Source organism: Pseudophryne corroboree, chromosome 2, assembly GCF_028390025.1.
Source record: "Pseudophryne corroboree isolate aPseCor3 chromosome 2, aPseCor3.hap2, whole genome shotgun sequence".
Lineage (NCBI taxonomy): Eukaryota > Metazoa > Chordata > Amphibia > Anura > Myobatrachidae > Pseudophryne > Pseudophryne corroboree.
The window spans coordinates 489,364,660-489,378,356 of record NC_086445.1 but is presented as its reverse complement, the minus strand read 5'-3'; the positions used below and the strand labels follow the sequence as shown (position 1 = coordinate 489,378,356).

Sequence of the window (13,697 nt, the reverse complement as noted above, 5' to 3'; positions counted from 1 at the left end):
TACCTAATGTGACGACTTTAAAGGATGCTTCCAATCGTAAGGTTGACAGCTTTAAAGTCAATTTTCATAGCAGCAGGTGCAGCACAGAGACCTGCGATTGTCTGTGCTTGGGTCAACAAGGCTATGGGATCATGGTCTAGACGTATTGTACAAGCTATTGAGGAAGAAAATAGCTTGGAAGAAATTACCCAACTAGCGGAACACATTCGGGAATCAGCTTCATACTTGTGTCAAGCCTCTAAAGATCTTACCAGAATTGCATCGCGCATCTCCGCATCGGCTAGATGGATTTTATGGCTCAGAGAATGGCAGGGCGACTGACACCAAGAAAGCGGTAGAAGCCATCCCCTTTGGGGGGGGGGGAGATGCTTTTCGGTTCAGAGTTGGACAAGTGGATTTCACAGGCTACAGCAGGGAAATCCACCTTTCTGCCTACGCCTTATACGAGAGCCGCTCCACAGGGTAGGAGAGGTTATTCGGGACCGGCGTTTACTTCATTTAGGTCACAGTCCTTTCGAGGCCGTGGAAGAGGTTTTGGTACACAAGTACGTGGAGGCAGAGGCCGTTCACAGGCAACAACCAGAAAGCAGGATAAACCTGCTGACAAGACCGTGGCATGACGGTCTCCCGACCCACCTGGGATCTCGATTGGTGGGGGCACGTCTGGAGAGTTTTCGGGACATCTGGACCAACACCTCACCAGATCTTTGGATAAACGATATAATCTCCCAGGGGTACAAACTGGATTTTCAGCAGAGGCCTCACAGTCAGTATTTTACGACGGGATTGCCTCGCTGCACTCAGAAAGCAAAAGCACTACTGACGGCAATTCGAAAATTGCTACGGTCAGAAGTCATTACTCCAGTTCCCGCCTCTCAGAGAGGTACGGGTTTTTATTCCAGTCTTTTTGTCGTGCCAAAGCCAGACGGGACGGTCAGGCCGATACTCAATTTAAAAGTTTTAAACCGGTTTCTAAGGATCTACAAATTCAAAATGGAATCAATCCAGTCGGTCATTGCAGGTTTGGAACAGGGCGAGTTCATGGTGTCCATGGACATAAAGGATGCATACCTGCATATCCCAATATGGTCCCCCCACCAAGCTTACCTAAGGTTTGCACTGGTGAAGGATCATTACCAGTTCAGAGCCCTACCATTCGGTCTATCATCAGCTCCAAGGATCTTCACGAAGATCATGGCGATCATGGTAGCGGGCTTAAGGATGTCAGGAGTCACGATAATACATTATCTAGATGATCTTCTGATCAAGGCCTCCTCTCCGGAGAGACTGATAAAGGATGCTCAGACATCTCACCAATTTCTCATTCGGCATGGGTGGATTGTGAACTTCCAGAAATCCAACCTCATTCCAACTCAACAAATTAAATTCCTCGGTCTCATCCTGGACACGGTACAATTGAAAATTTTCCTGCCGATGACCAAGATCCAGGACATACAGAGGTTGGTGGCTCAGGTGCTAGGGACACCGACTGTGTCTCTGCACCTCTGTGTACAACTTCTCAGGAAGATGGTGGCTTCATTCGAAGTTCTCCAGTACGGCAGACTTCATTCCCGACCATTCCAGATGAACCTCATTGCTCAGGGGGCAGGTTCGCACTGGCTTCTTCATCGGAGGATCAGACTTCCACCGCACGTACGAGTCTCCTTGATTTGGTGGTCCTTACACAAGAATCTCGCAGCAGGGAAGAGATTCGGCATTTGGGATTGGATGGTCCTAACAACGGACGCCAGTCTCAGAGGTTGGTGGGCCGTCTTAGAAGACCATCAGTTTCAGGGACGATGGACGTTGCAGGAGAGCAGATTACCCATAAACATTCTCGAACTAAGAGCAGTTTACAATGCGCTTCTCCTGGCCGAAGACCTAGTCATGGGCCAATGCATAAGGATTCAGTCAGACAATGTCACGACGACGGCTTACATAAACCGTCAGGGAGGTACAAAGAGCAGGATGGCACTAAAAGAAGCCACAAAGATCTGGTTGTGGGCGGAAAGAAGAAACATCATCCTCTCGGCAGTGTTTATTCCCGGTGTGGAGAACTGGGAAGCGGATTATCTCAGTCGCCAGGAAATGCATCCAGGAGAGTGGTGCCTACATCCACGGATTTTCGATATGGTGGTGAAGAGATGGGGTCTACCTCAAGTCGACCTGATGGCGTCTCGGCAGAACCACCATCTGCCCAGATATGTGTCCAGGACAAGGGATCCAGCAGCAGAAGGAGTGGACGCATTAGCACTTCCTTGGGGTTACAAGAAGGTCTACATCTTTCCAAATTTCCCACTCATACCCAGGGGGCTGAAACGGGTGTGGGCGATTCTAATCGCACCAGATTGGCCACGCAGGAGTTGGTACTTAGACCTACGAGGATTATTAGCGGAAGATCCTTGGCGGTTACCTCAGAGAGAGGACCTGCTATCTCAAGGTCCGTTTCACCACCCAGACCTAAACAGGCTGCGTTTGACGGCATGGCTATTGAAACCCGGATCTTGAGAAGTAGAGGGATACCTCGACCGGCCATTCCTACGATGCTTGCCGCTAGGAAGCCGGTCACATCCATGCACTACCACAGAATTTGGAAGAAGTACATGGCTTGGTGTCAGGTACGGGGGTGGAGTTCGACGACTTTCCACTTATCCAGGCTTTTACTTTTTCTTCAGGCCGGCCTAGAGTTAGGTTTGCGGCTGGGCTCTCTCAAAGTTCAGGTTTCGGCTCTTTCCATCCTTTTTCAACAACGGTTGGCGTCTTTACCAGAGGTTCAAACCTTTTTACAGGGGGTTCTGAGGCTTCAGCCCCCTTTTCGTCCTCCCACTGCACCATGGGATTTAAATTTAGTGTTACACTTTTTAAAATCGCCACTCTTTGAGCCGTTAGCGAGAGCCGACCTAAAATTTCTCTCTTGGAAAGTAACGTTATTGCTGGCCTTGGCTTCAGCTAGGCGGGTTTCTGAGTTGGGAGCCTTATCGTGTAAGAGTCCTTTTTTGATTTTTCATGACGATCGGGCGGAACTCCGTACAAGAGCGGATTTCCTTCCTAATGTGGTTTCGGGGTTTCACGTTAACCAGCCAATTGTGGTCCCATCTTTCCAGGGTCTCGCGGATGGTGACGAGTCCTTGGATGGGGTCCGAGCTTCACGGGTATACGTACAGGTTACGTCGTCCTTTCGGAAGTCGGACCATTTGTTTGTTCTTTATGATGGACCGAAAAAGGGTTGGCCAGCTTCTAAACAGTCTCTGTCTAGATGGATCAGACTTGCCATTCGGCAGGCTTATGTGTCATGTGGCAGACAGATTCCGGTTCAGTCGGGTGCTCATACCACCCGATCAGTGGGTGCCTCCTGGGCAGCTGCCAGAGGTGTCTCCACTACTCAGCTTTGCAGAGCGGCGACGTGGTCTTCAGCCCACACATTTGCGAAATTTTACAAGTTTGATACCTTTGCGTCCGAAGATTCTAAGTTCGGACGTTTGGTTTTACAGGCAACGGACAGCACTCCCTCCCTAAGGGATAACTTTGGGACGTCCCCTACTGTATAAGGAACTCCAGTGTCCCCTAGTGGATGAAAGAGAAAAGAGGATTTTGGTACTTACCGATAAATCCATTTCTCTGAATCCTCTAGGGGACACTGGACGCCCGCCTCGGTGCTGACAACCTGTTGTGTTCTGAGTTCTTGTTCAAACAGTTTGTACAAACGCCGTTCGTTTGTCGGTTTAGAAGTTCTTGGTTGCTGGTTATTATGTTATCTGGATCCATGGCCCTCATTCAGAGTTGTTTGCTCGCAAGCTGCTTTTAGCAGTTTTGCACACGCTAAGCTGCCGCCTACTGGGAGTGAATCTTAGCTTATCAAAATTGCGAACGAAAGATTAGCAAAATTGCGAAGACACTTCTTAGCAGTTTCTGAATAGCTCCAGACTTACTCGGCATCTGCGATCAGTTCAGTCAGTTTCGTTCCTGGTTTGACGTCACAAACACACCCAGCGTTCGGCCAGACACTCCTCCATTTCTCCAGCCACTCCCGCGTTTTTCCCAGAAACTGTAGCGTTTTTTCGCACACACCCATAAAACGGCCTGTTTCCGTCCAGAAACACCCACTTCCTGTCAATCACATTACGATCACCAGAACGAAGAAAAAAACCTCGTAATGCCGTGAGTAAAATACCTAACTGCATAGCAAATTTACTTGGCGCAGTCGCACTGCGGACATTGCGCATGCGCATTAGCGACTAATCTCTCCGTTGCGACAAAAAAATAACGAGCGAACAACTCGGAATGACCCCCCATGTCCGATTCTCTCAGTCAAATTTTCCAAACTGAGGGAGGGGGGATGTGAAGGGGAGGAGCCGGCTGTGCAGACAATGCTAATTTTTAGATTGTGCCACACCTCCGGTTGCAAGCTTCACACCCCTACTGTATAAGGAACTCCAGTATCCCCTAGAGGATTCAGAGAAATGGATTTATCGGTAAGTACCAAAATCCTCTTATCTGAACTGTTGGCTAATGTGAGTACAAGCAATTTAAATATTGCATTTGCAAAATTTTCCGCAACAAACCAGTACATTTGTTGACTTTTAAAACCTTATCTTTGATCAATTTATGCTTTAACTATATTTTTATTTAAGCACAACTATTCTACATTGCCAGTTTTTTGAATGACTGAAATAAACTGGCCAGTGGCAAAAGTTCATGAAAATTACTACCTCAATAATTCTGATTCCACTACTCAGTTGTATCTATTGGTGTCCCCTCTCACTCCATTGTGTTGGGCATAAAATGAGGTGTCCTGTTGGGTTAGCATTGTTAAACCATAACAACATAGAGGTAATCTTTTGTAAGTGAACGCTCAGGTGTCCAGGCTAAATTCCCTACTCCTCTTCCAGTTTTCAGACAGTTAGAGAGCAGCACAACAGCGGCTCTGTAGGACTTCTTTTATGTGTAGCTTGTCATGTTATAATGGCATTACCACATTAGAATACTTCAAGACTGTTGGAAGGTTGCAGGGTAGAGTTTGCGCTCTTCACTTCAAAACTGGAGAGGAGCAGAATTTTAAACTTAGCAGCCAAGTCCTGCTCAGACGATAGCTAGAATCACTGTTGCTATGGGATTATTGTTGCCTCAGCAGGATTTCTTACTGAAGCCCTATTAAAAGGAAGGAAGGCAAGCCGGGGTAGGTAAATTACATCATTTCATATTAATTTAATCTCATGACATGAATATTTTAGTGTAAAACTGAATTCAATCTAGGTTGTTAAACGGCTGACAATACATAGAAATACAGACTAAACCAGTGGTTCTCAAACTGTGTGCCGTGGCTCCTGGAAATCACGGAACACTTGCAAGGGTTCCACAGATTGTTGGTCCAGGACCAATTCAAACTATTTATTGTCAATATAATAAGCAAAACTAGTGCTTGTTGCTGCCAATAATAAAACAAGTGGACAAACAGAAGCAAATCTTGTTCCTCACCACATAACTGAACCCAAGGATGACAAACATAATTTACTTAATTTAATATTTTTGCTAACTTTCCTAATAAGAAACATTTGGCCAAGGGGTGCTGTGAAACAAATTCTGATATTCTAGGGCGCCGTGATTTAAAAAAAGTTTGTGAAGCACTGGACTAAACTAATAAAAACAGAGACCAATTCAATTGTGGCACGCAGCCCCTGCTGGCCGTCTATACGAGCTATTGAATTGCTACTTAGAACCCTTAGCAGTTACAGGTTCCTGTTTGGGCACCCACACTGCAGATTTTTTTTTACACATTTTTTTTCTTACACCTCCAGAGACTGCAAGAAAAAGGCGTGTGCTGTGGATAACGGGCATCTGAATAGCAGATAGACACCAATTCTTTTAGATGGCCAGCAGCAAGCGCGCACCACAACTGAAGTCGCCCCTGTACATATTAGATTAAAAAAAAATAAAAGATGCTTGTCCAGCTGCTCATATTCTCTTCTTCTGGCTCCATTCCCAGATGAACCTAAGCATACTCAAAGAGGAATATGTCACATCCTTAATGCACCACGTCTCATGGCGCTGACCTGAAGAAAAATGTATCTGCCCCATCCTAACTGCACTAAATAATAAACTATAACAGACATCTAGTATTAGGCATGATCACTCTAATGGCTTTATTAACATGTCAGATCTCTGCTCAGTATTTTTAATCCATTTCATCCTCTTCTCCTAAAACCTTTGTTACATCCCCTATACCCAACACACCATCTGTATACTGATACAATATACTGTACGACATGTTTATAACCGTTGTGAAAAATGTACTAATGAGAGCTCTCTAACCCAGAAAGCGTGTACCCCACCCATAGTCCTTTTACCCTTCTGTAAGAGAAAAATTTAATATTAATAATATTAAACTGTCTAAACCACTAGGCAGGCCTAACAAAATAAAAAAAAAAATGAAGCAATTTAATATTATAATTTAGCTTTGATTAAATAAATTTGATTTTGCATGGGTATTTGGAAGTACATTGGCTCAATTAGTGACATTTTCTAAGTTGTAATAACCAATAATATATACATACACACAAATATAGAAGACAAACATATTATACACTAGTAAATATTCAAATGAACAATTGAAAATATATAGGGTCATTAAACAAATACAAATAGTGAGTTGTAATAAAATTCTAGCATGGTAGATTAGGAAGCTTGCGTTCTGTGGTACAACGTGCTTTTCAGATAGCCAACAATACATCTGCTAAGTGAGGAGTCGCAGCAAAGTGTATTTTATATATAGGTCTATACATCTTTAAAAAGGAAAAATACTGTCAAAATGTAAACATAGTTTATTCTGTCCAATAAGGACAGAGTAAGTAAAAAAAGTGATACTAACCAAAGTAGTGGCTTTTTCAATTATTAAAAACATTAAAATATGTAAAAATACATTGAGGCAAGTGGTGGTCTTTCATCAAATACAGAAATTCAATTGTGCATTGAAGTAGGTACACACACAGTTTAAAGTGGCCATTACTCATTGAGAGTGTACAGTGCCATGGTAAACATTCCATTTCTAAGTGTGCTACTAGCGCGCTTCCTCAAGGCCTTGCTTTAATGGGGACCGTCGCAGTGGTGATGGGCTTTTTGGGTGAGCCAACTGTGAAAGAAATGAAAAATATATAATAAAGCTTTGCTTCTTCTGTTTATTTTAAAATAAGCATGCATGTAGGTGTAGTTGTTGCATTTAGAAATAACGAAGTAATGTTCTAAAAACAAAAAGTAGTCCCCTCACTCACACATAGTGGTATTGGCCATTTTGTGGTCTGAATCATGGTACTCGTGTTAAAATGGCTGCCTTTACCATGTGTAAGGATACATAGCACCCCCCACCACTGAGTATCAAGTTTACCGTAGTAAGGTCTTGTTACTCCTGTATCTAGATTTCAGATATGTCCTACATGTAGGCAGTGGCTTTAATACTCTAGTCTAGTCTGTTCGTACCTTACCAGAGTCTGAAACTTATGATTATTAGCAGAACACAACAACCACACAAAACTCAATTTACAGCTACGTATTGTAATGCTCCAGTATTACATACCTTGTCAATTACAGATATATGCATATCTATAATACACCAGGTGTGGTTAGAAAAACTGCTGCACTGTCATAACTTTTTTTTTTTTTACTTTTGAAAAAGCACTGAGAGTCACACTTTAATATTGCTATCAAGTGCCATTGACAATTAGCTACTTGGGACTGGCTAACTTTAAATTCATAACATATCACCTAGCCAATAGGTAGTGGCAAGCAAGCGCTGCAGCGCTTGAGACAGATGCTGGAACATTATTATTATCCTTTATGTATATGGCACCACAAGTGATCAGCAGTGCCCAATTACAGAGTACATTAATTATTAAAACAGTGACTTACAGTTGAAGACAATATAGGACAAGCACAGGGTAAATAAACATACCTACATCAGCAGATGACACTGAAATAAGTATCAGAAATAAGGGTAGTAGAAGACAGTGGGATTTGGTGCAGTCGAAGATTATTAAAGCAAGAAAAGCATAAGTACATGAGGGAAGAGGACCCTGCTCATGAGAGCTTACATTCTAAAAGGGAAGGGGAAGACAGACAGGGGTGACACAGATGGGGTAGACAGTGAGCGTGGGACAGAGGGCTTAGGATGAGAGTTGGCTGGGTTTGGTGAAGAAGTGGGTCTTGAGAGTCGTTTGAAGTTTTGTAACAAGGTGGAGAGTTCGAGGGGGAGAGGTAGAGAATTCCAGAGAAAGAGAGCAGCAAGTGAAAAATCTTGAAGATAGGACTGGGCGGAAGTAACCAGTAGACAGGAGAGTCGGCGTGCATTAGCAGAGTGAAGAGGAGGGATGGGAGTGTAATGGGAGATAAGGTCAGAGATGTAAATGGGAGAGAAGTGGGTGAGGGCTTTGTAGGAGAGTGCGAGAAGCTTGAATTGAATTCTTAAAGGGTAGGTACATAGTTTAGTTGTTGTCAAACCAAGCACCATCCAGATATGAGTCAACACAAGATGTGCTCACCAGTGTAGGTGATGTGTATGCCCTGCCCACAATATGGAAACATGTTGGCAATTAGAAGAATCAAATTGTTTTGTCCAGTCAGGTATACACTCCACCCCACAAGCAGCGGGAAAACAGATCGCATATACAGGTTGAGTATCCCTTATCCAAAATGCTTGGGACCAGAAGTATTTTGGATATCGGATTTTTCCATATTTTGGAATAATTGCATACCATAATGAGATATCATGGTGATGGGACCTAAATCTAAGCACAGACTGCGTGTATGTTTCATATACACCTTATACACACAGCCTGAAGGTAATTTTAGCCAATATTTTTTAATAACTTTGTGCATTAAACAAAGTGTGTGTACATCATTCACACAATTAATTTATGTTTCTTATACACACAGTCTGAAGGTCATTTAATACATTATTTTTAATAACTTAATGTATTAAACAAAGTTTGTGTACATTGAGCCATCAGAAAACAAAGGTTTCATTATCCCACTCGAAAAATTCTGTATTTCGGAAGAATCCGAATCTCTGAATATTTGGATATGGGATACTCAACCTGTATATGAATGCTCATTCATTTCATAACAATAAAGGTAGTAAAAGTAGAAGAAATATTCCCTCAAGACATTTATTCCCTCTGGTATTATTTCATTTGTTAGAATTCCATAACAGGAAACAAAGATCCTTTTTAATGGAGATGTGGACATCCAGTATGAATAAAAGGTTATACTTGCTTGAAATTTTCGCCTTAAAGCCTTTGTCATTAATGGTGTTAGTCCTGTACCATTCTCTTTATTTTCTCTGTCATACATCGGAGTTCCTCCAGGGCTTCTGGAAAATGTAAATAATTGCAACAAATGTAATTTACCCCAAGCCTTTTCAGAAAAGCCAACTGGGATTCCAATCCCAAAATCATTTTGAAATACCGGGCTTTCAGTATTACCAGGCTCCAGTCTTTAGATTAATTTTAGGATTGTGATTAATGGATATAGGAATAATAAAAGAATTTGTAAAATGTGTTTTTATTTTCTCTCTGCCATCCATCTCCTCCCTCTTGTTCTCTATGCAACCCCTCCCCCACTGCTATTCGCTCACTTTCGGCTATCTCTTTGCCTTTACCATATCCACATCATGGCACACAGCAGGGGCTTCTCTTATTGTCAGGTGCATGGTCCAGTCCTCTCCCAGGTTCAGCTACAGTAGAAGAGCTGAATGCCTGTGATGCGGCTCTTCTCAGTCACTGATTAGCTGGGAGTGTGCCAATGTAATTGTGCAGCACCCTGCCGCATCATGGGACTCCATCTATTTTACAGGCCACTGGGAGAACTCGAGAAGAACGAGGAACGCAACTGGAACAGAGAAGGAAATATCATCCCACTGACCATCTGGCTGAATCCATAGTGTGTTTTGAATCCCGTAATACCCAGGGAATCCGGTCAGGATCAAGGCATTGGAATACAGATGCCAGAATCCCGACACTGCTTGGTATACAGATGCCGGGAACCCAACATGGATCGAAATGCTGGCGGCGGGACCTGGCACGAGAGACTACCGGCACTGCACAGTGGTAATCCGCAGTGGGTGTTGGTTAGGTCTAGGCTGTGGGGAGGGAGGGTGTTAGGCACCGCGAGGAGGGGTTAAGATTAGGGTAGGATTAGGTCCTTCTAGGTGTCGGGATCCTAAGCGTTCAGCCCCACACTGAAGTCATTGTATTTTAAAGGAGCTGACTTTTTATTTATTTTACACTAGGACACTAGTGTGTATTGTGTTTGAATGAACTGTGGTTTATCACTGTCTCTAAGTTGTTGCTGTGGACACATGTTTGGAGGGATCATAGAAGACCTGTTTGATTGATGCATTTGGTATGAAAGAACTTTGTAATACTGATAATTAAAAAAAATAAAAAATAAAAAAAAAATTAACCACAAGTTGTTTAGATATTGCTATAGGTCATATGGACACCAGTTGAGAAACTTGGGAACATCTACTTATATAAAGACCCCTTCAGATAAGCTACTGATTTATTTCAGTACACATATTATATACTGTACATGTTGTGAACACTTCTATTTGGAACATTACACATTCTTAAAGGACTATATTTTCATCCTAAAGATTCACTGACCAATAGACTGTCACATAGGTGTTACAGCTAATAAGAACCATTTGTTTGAGATGGACAGAAAAAATTATAAGGGCAGAGTACTCCAAATTACCACCTGCAACAGATGCAGCGATCATTGTAGGTAGTAAAGAAACATGGCATTCTCCAGTATTTATTGAGCAAAAGTCACGAGCTGCCTGAAAATTTGCTGTCTTTTGTCTTTGCTTACTTTCAATGGAAGATTTTTATATATAATATATATATATATATATATATATATATATATATATATATATATATATATATAATTTGTTTTTTGTAATTTAAAATATGAATATCTCAATACTCTGTCAGAAAGCTTCCCTAGTTGTCAGTCTCTTTTTCTTCCATAATGGGATATGTAAAAAATATCAGCACCACTTGCATAAACCACAAGTAAATGTCTACAAAGCTTCTTGAAGTCTACAAATTTTCCCAGAGAGCATAAAATGGCAACATAACCTTTATAAGAGCTAATGTGAACAAGTGCAACCAAGGGAGAGAGAAAGAGAGAGAGAGGGAGGGGGGAGGAGAGAGAGAGAGAGGGGGGAGGAGAGAGAGAGAGAGAGAGGGGGGAGGAGAGAGAGAGAGAGAGAGGGAGGGGGGAGGAGAGAGAGAGAGAGAGAGGGAGGGGGGAGGAGAGAGAGAGAGAGAGGGAGGGGGGAGGAGAGAGAGAGAGAGAGGGAGGGGGGAGGAGAGAGAGAGAGAGAGGGAGGGGGGAGGAGAGAGAGAGAGAGAGGGAGGGGGGAGGAGAGAGAGAGGGAGGGGGGAGGAGAGAGAGAGAGAGGGAGGGGGGAGGAGAGAGAGAGAGAGAGAGGGAGGGGGGAGGAGAGAGAGAGAGAGAGGGAGGGGGGAGGAGAGAGAGAGAGAGAGAGAGAGGGAGGGGGGAGGAGAGAGAGAGAGAGGGAGGGGGGAGGAGAGAGAGAGAGAGAGGGAGGGGGGAGGAGAGAGAGAGAGGGAGGGGGGAGGAGAGAGAGAGAGAGAGAGAGGGAGGGGGGAGGAGAGAGAGAGAGAGAGAGGGAGGGGGGAGGAGAGAGAGAGAGAGAGGGAGGGGGGAGGAGAGAGAGAGAGAGAGGGAGGGGGGAGGAGAGAGAGAGAGAGAGGGAGGGGGGAGGAGAGAGAGAGAGAGAGGGAGGGGGGAGGAGAGAGAGAGGGAGGGGGGAGGAGAGAGAGAGAGAGGGAGGGGGGAGGAGAGAGAGAGAGAGGGAGGGGGGAGGAGAGAGAGAGAGAGAGGGAGGGGGGAGGAGAGAGAGAGAGAGAGAGAGAGGGAGGGGGGAGGAGAGAGAGAGAGAGGGAGGGGGGAGGAGAGAGAGAGAGAGAGGGAGGGGGGAGGAGAGAGAGAGAGGGAGGGGGGAGGAGAGAGAGAGAGAGAGAGAGGGAGGGGGGAGGAGAGAGAGAGAGAGAGAGGGAGGGGGGAGGAGAGAGAGAGAGAGAGGGAGGGGGGAGGAGAGAGAGAGAGAGAGGGAGGGGGGAGGAGAGAGAGAGAGGGAGGGGGGAGGAGAGAGAGAGAGAGAGGGAGGGGGGAGGAGAGAGAGGGAGGGGGGAGGAGAGAGAGAGAGGGGGAGGGGAGGAGAGAGAGAGAGAGGGGGGAGGAGAGAGAGAGGGAGGGGGGAGGAGAGAGAGAGAGAGAGAGGGGGGAGGAGAGAGAGAGGGGGGAGGAGAGAGAGAGGGGGGAGGAGAGAGAGAGGGGGGAGGAGAGAGAGAGGGGGGAGGAGAGAGAGAGGGGGGAGGAGAGAGAGAGGGGGGAGGAGAGAGAGAGGGGGGAGGAGAGTGAGGGGGGAGGTGAGTGAGGGGGGGAGGAGTGGGGGAGGTGAGAGTGGGGGGAGGTGTGAGAGGGGGGTGGGAGTGAGGGGGTGGAGAGAGAGGGGGGAGGTGAGAGAGGGGGTGGAGTGTGTGAGGGGGTGGAGGGGGGGAGGTGTGTGTGGGGGGAGGAGAGTGAGTGGGGGGAGGAGAGAGAGGGGGGGAGGAGAGTGAGGGGGGAGGAGAGAGAGTGTGGTGTGTGGGTGGGGGGTGGTGGGTGGTGTGTGGTGGGTGGGGGTGGGGTGTGAGGTGAGGGGTGGTGTGAGGGTGGTGTGTGTGTGTGGGGGTGAGGTGGGGGGGGTGGTGTGAGAGGGAGGGGGGAGGGGGGAGGAGAGAGAGGGAGGGGGGAGGAGAGAGAGAGAGGGAGGGAGGGGGGAGGAGAGAGAGAGAGAGGGAGGGAGGGGGGAGGAGAGAGAGAGAGGGGGAGAGAGAGAGAGGGGGAGAGAGTGAGAGAGAGAGAGAGAGGGTGAGAGAGAGAGAGAGAGAGAGAGAGAGAGAGAGAGAGAGAGAGAGAGAGAGAGAGAGAGAGAGAGAGAGAGAGAGAGAGAGAGAGAGGAGAGAGAGAGAGAGGAGAGAGAGGGAGGAGAGAGGGAGAACAAAAAACAGCCCTGGTCATTTTTCAAACATAGCCTGTAAAATGACAGAGGCTGATGGGTTAGTGCTTTCTCTGTCCAAGCTTTGATAAATCTCCCCCTAGGTATGCCACCTCATTCAATCAAAACCACTAACATTCATATGCTCTTAATGGTTTGGTCCGAAATTTACATTTGCAAGGAAATGCACAATGCGATATGTAACACTAGTGCTGCAAACGCACCCAAAATAGCTAATCTTTTCCATTCCTTATTCTACCATGTACAGTCCCTGCATGAGTTTTCCATAAAAAAAGCCATACCCTTCCCCACACGTAAATTAATCTTCACATTAGAATAAAGGCAGACAACAAGACCTCCACGGTAAAGCTTCCTGGTCATTTGCTTATGTTACAATCATAAGATGTCTGCTTTGTGAAGTGACACTTAGATTTTTTTTTTTTTTTTTTAACAAGGAACTATAAAAATAAAAACAAATATGCATCACTCAAGTTGAACCAAATCCATGTAACAACTGTTAAATGCTCAGAGACCAAATGGACAACTCCTTCAATTGAATTAATGTCTTACAAGATATGGCATACTTTTCCACTCATAATACAAACACATGCTTACCTCACCATGTTGACTTTTC

General features: G+C 45.2%; 1 protein-coding gene across 1 annotated transcript in view; it reads right to left on the bottom strand.

Annotated features, from left to right (window-relative positions):
* Positions 1-5,176: 5,176 nt before the first annotated feature.
* PRR11 (proline rich 11) overlaps positions 5,177-13,697 on the bottom strand; it is a 128,607-nt gene continuing 120,086 nt past the window's right edge. The window contains exons 10-12 of the mRNA XM_063951342.1: positions 13,679-13,691; positions 9,262-9,358; positions 5,177-7,126 (exon numbers count right to left, since the gene is read on the bottom strand). Coding sequence (XP_063807412.1) covers positions 7,055-7,126; positions 9,262-9,358; positions 13,679-13,691 — 182 coding nt within the window. The 3' untranslated portion in view covers positions 5,177-7,054. The remainder of the gene's footprint in view (positions 7,127-9,261; positions 9,359-13,678; positions 13,692-13,697) is intronic.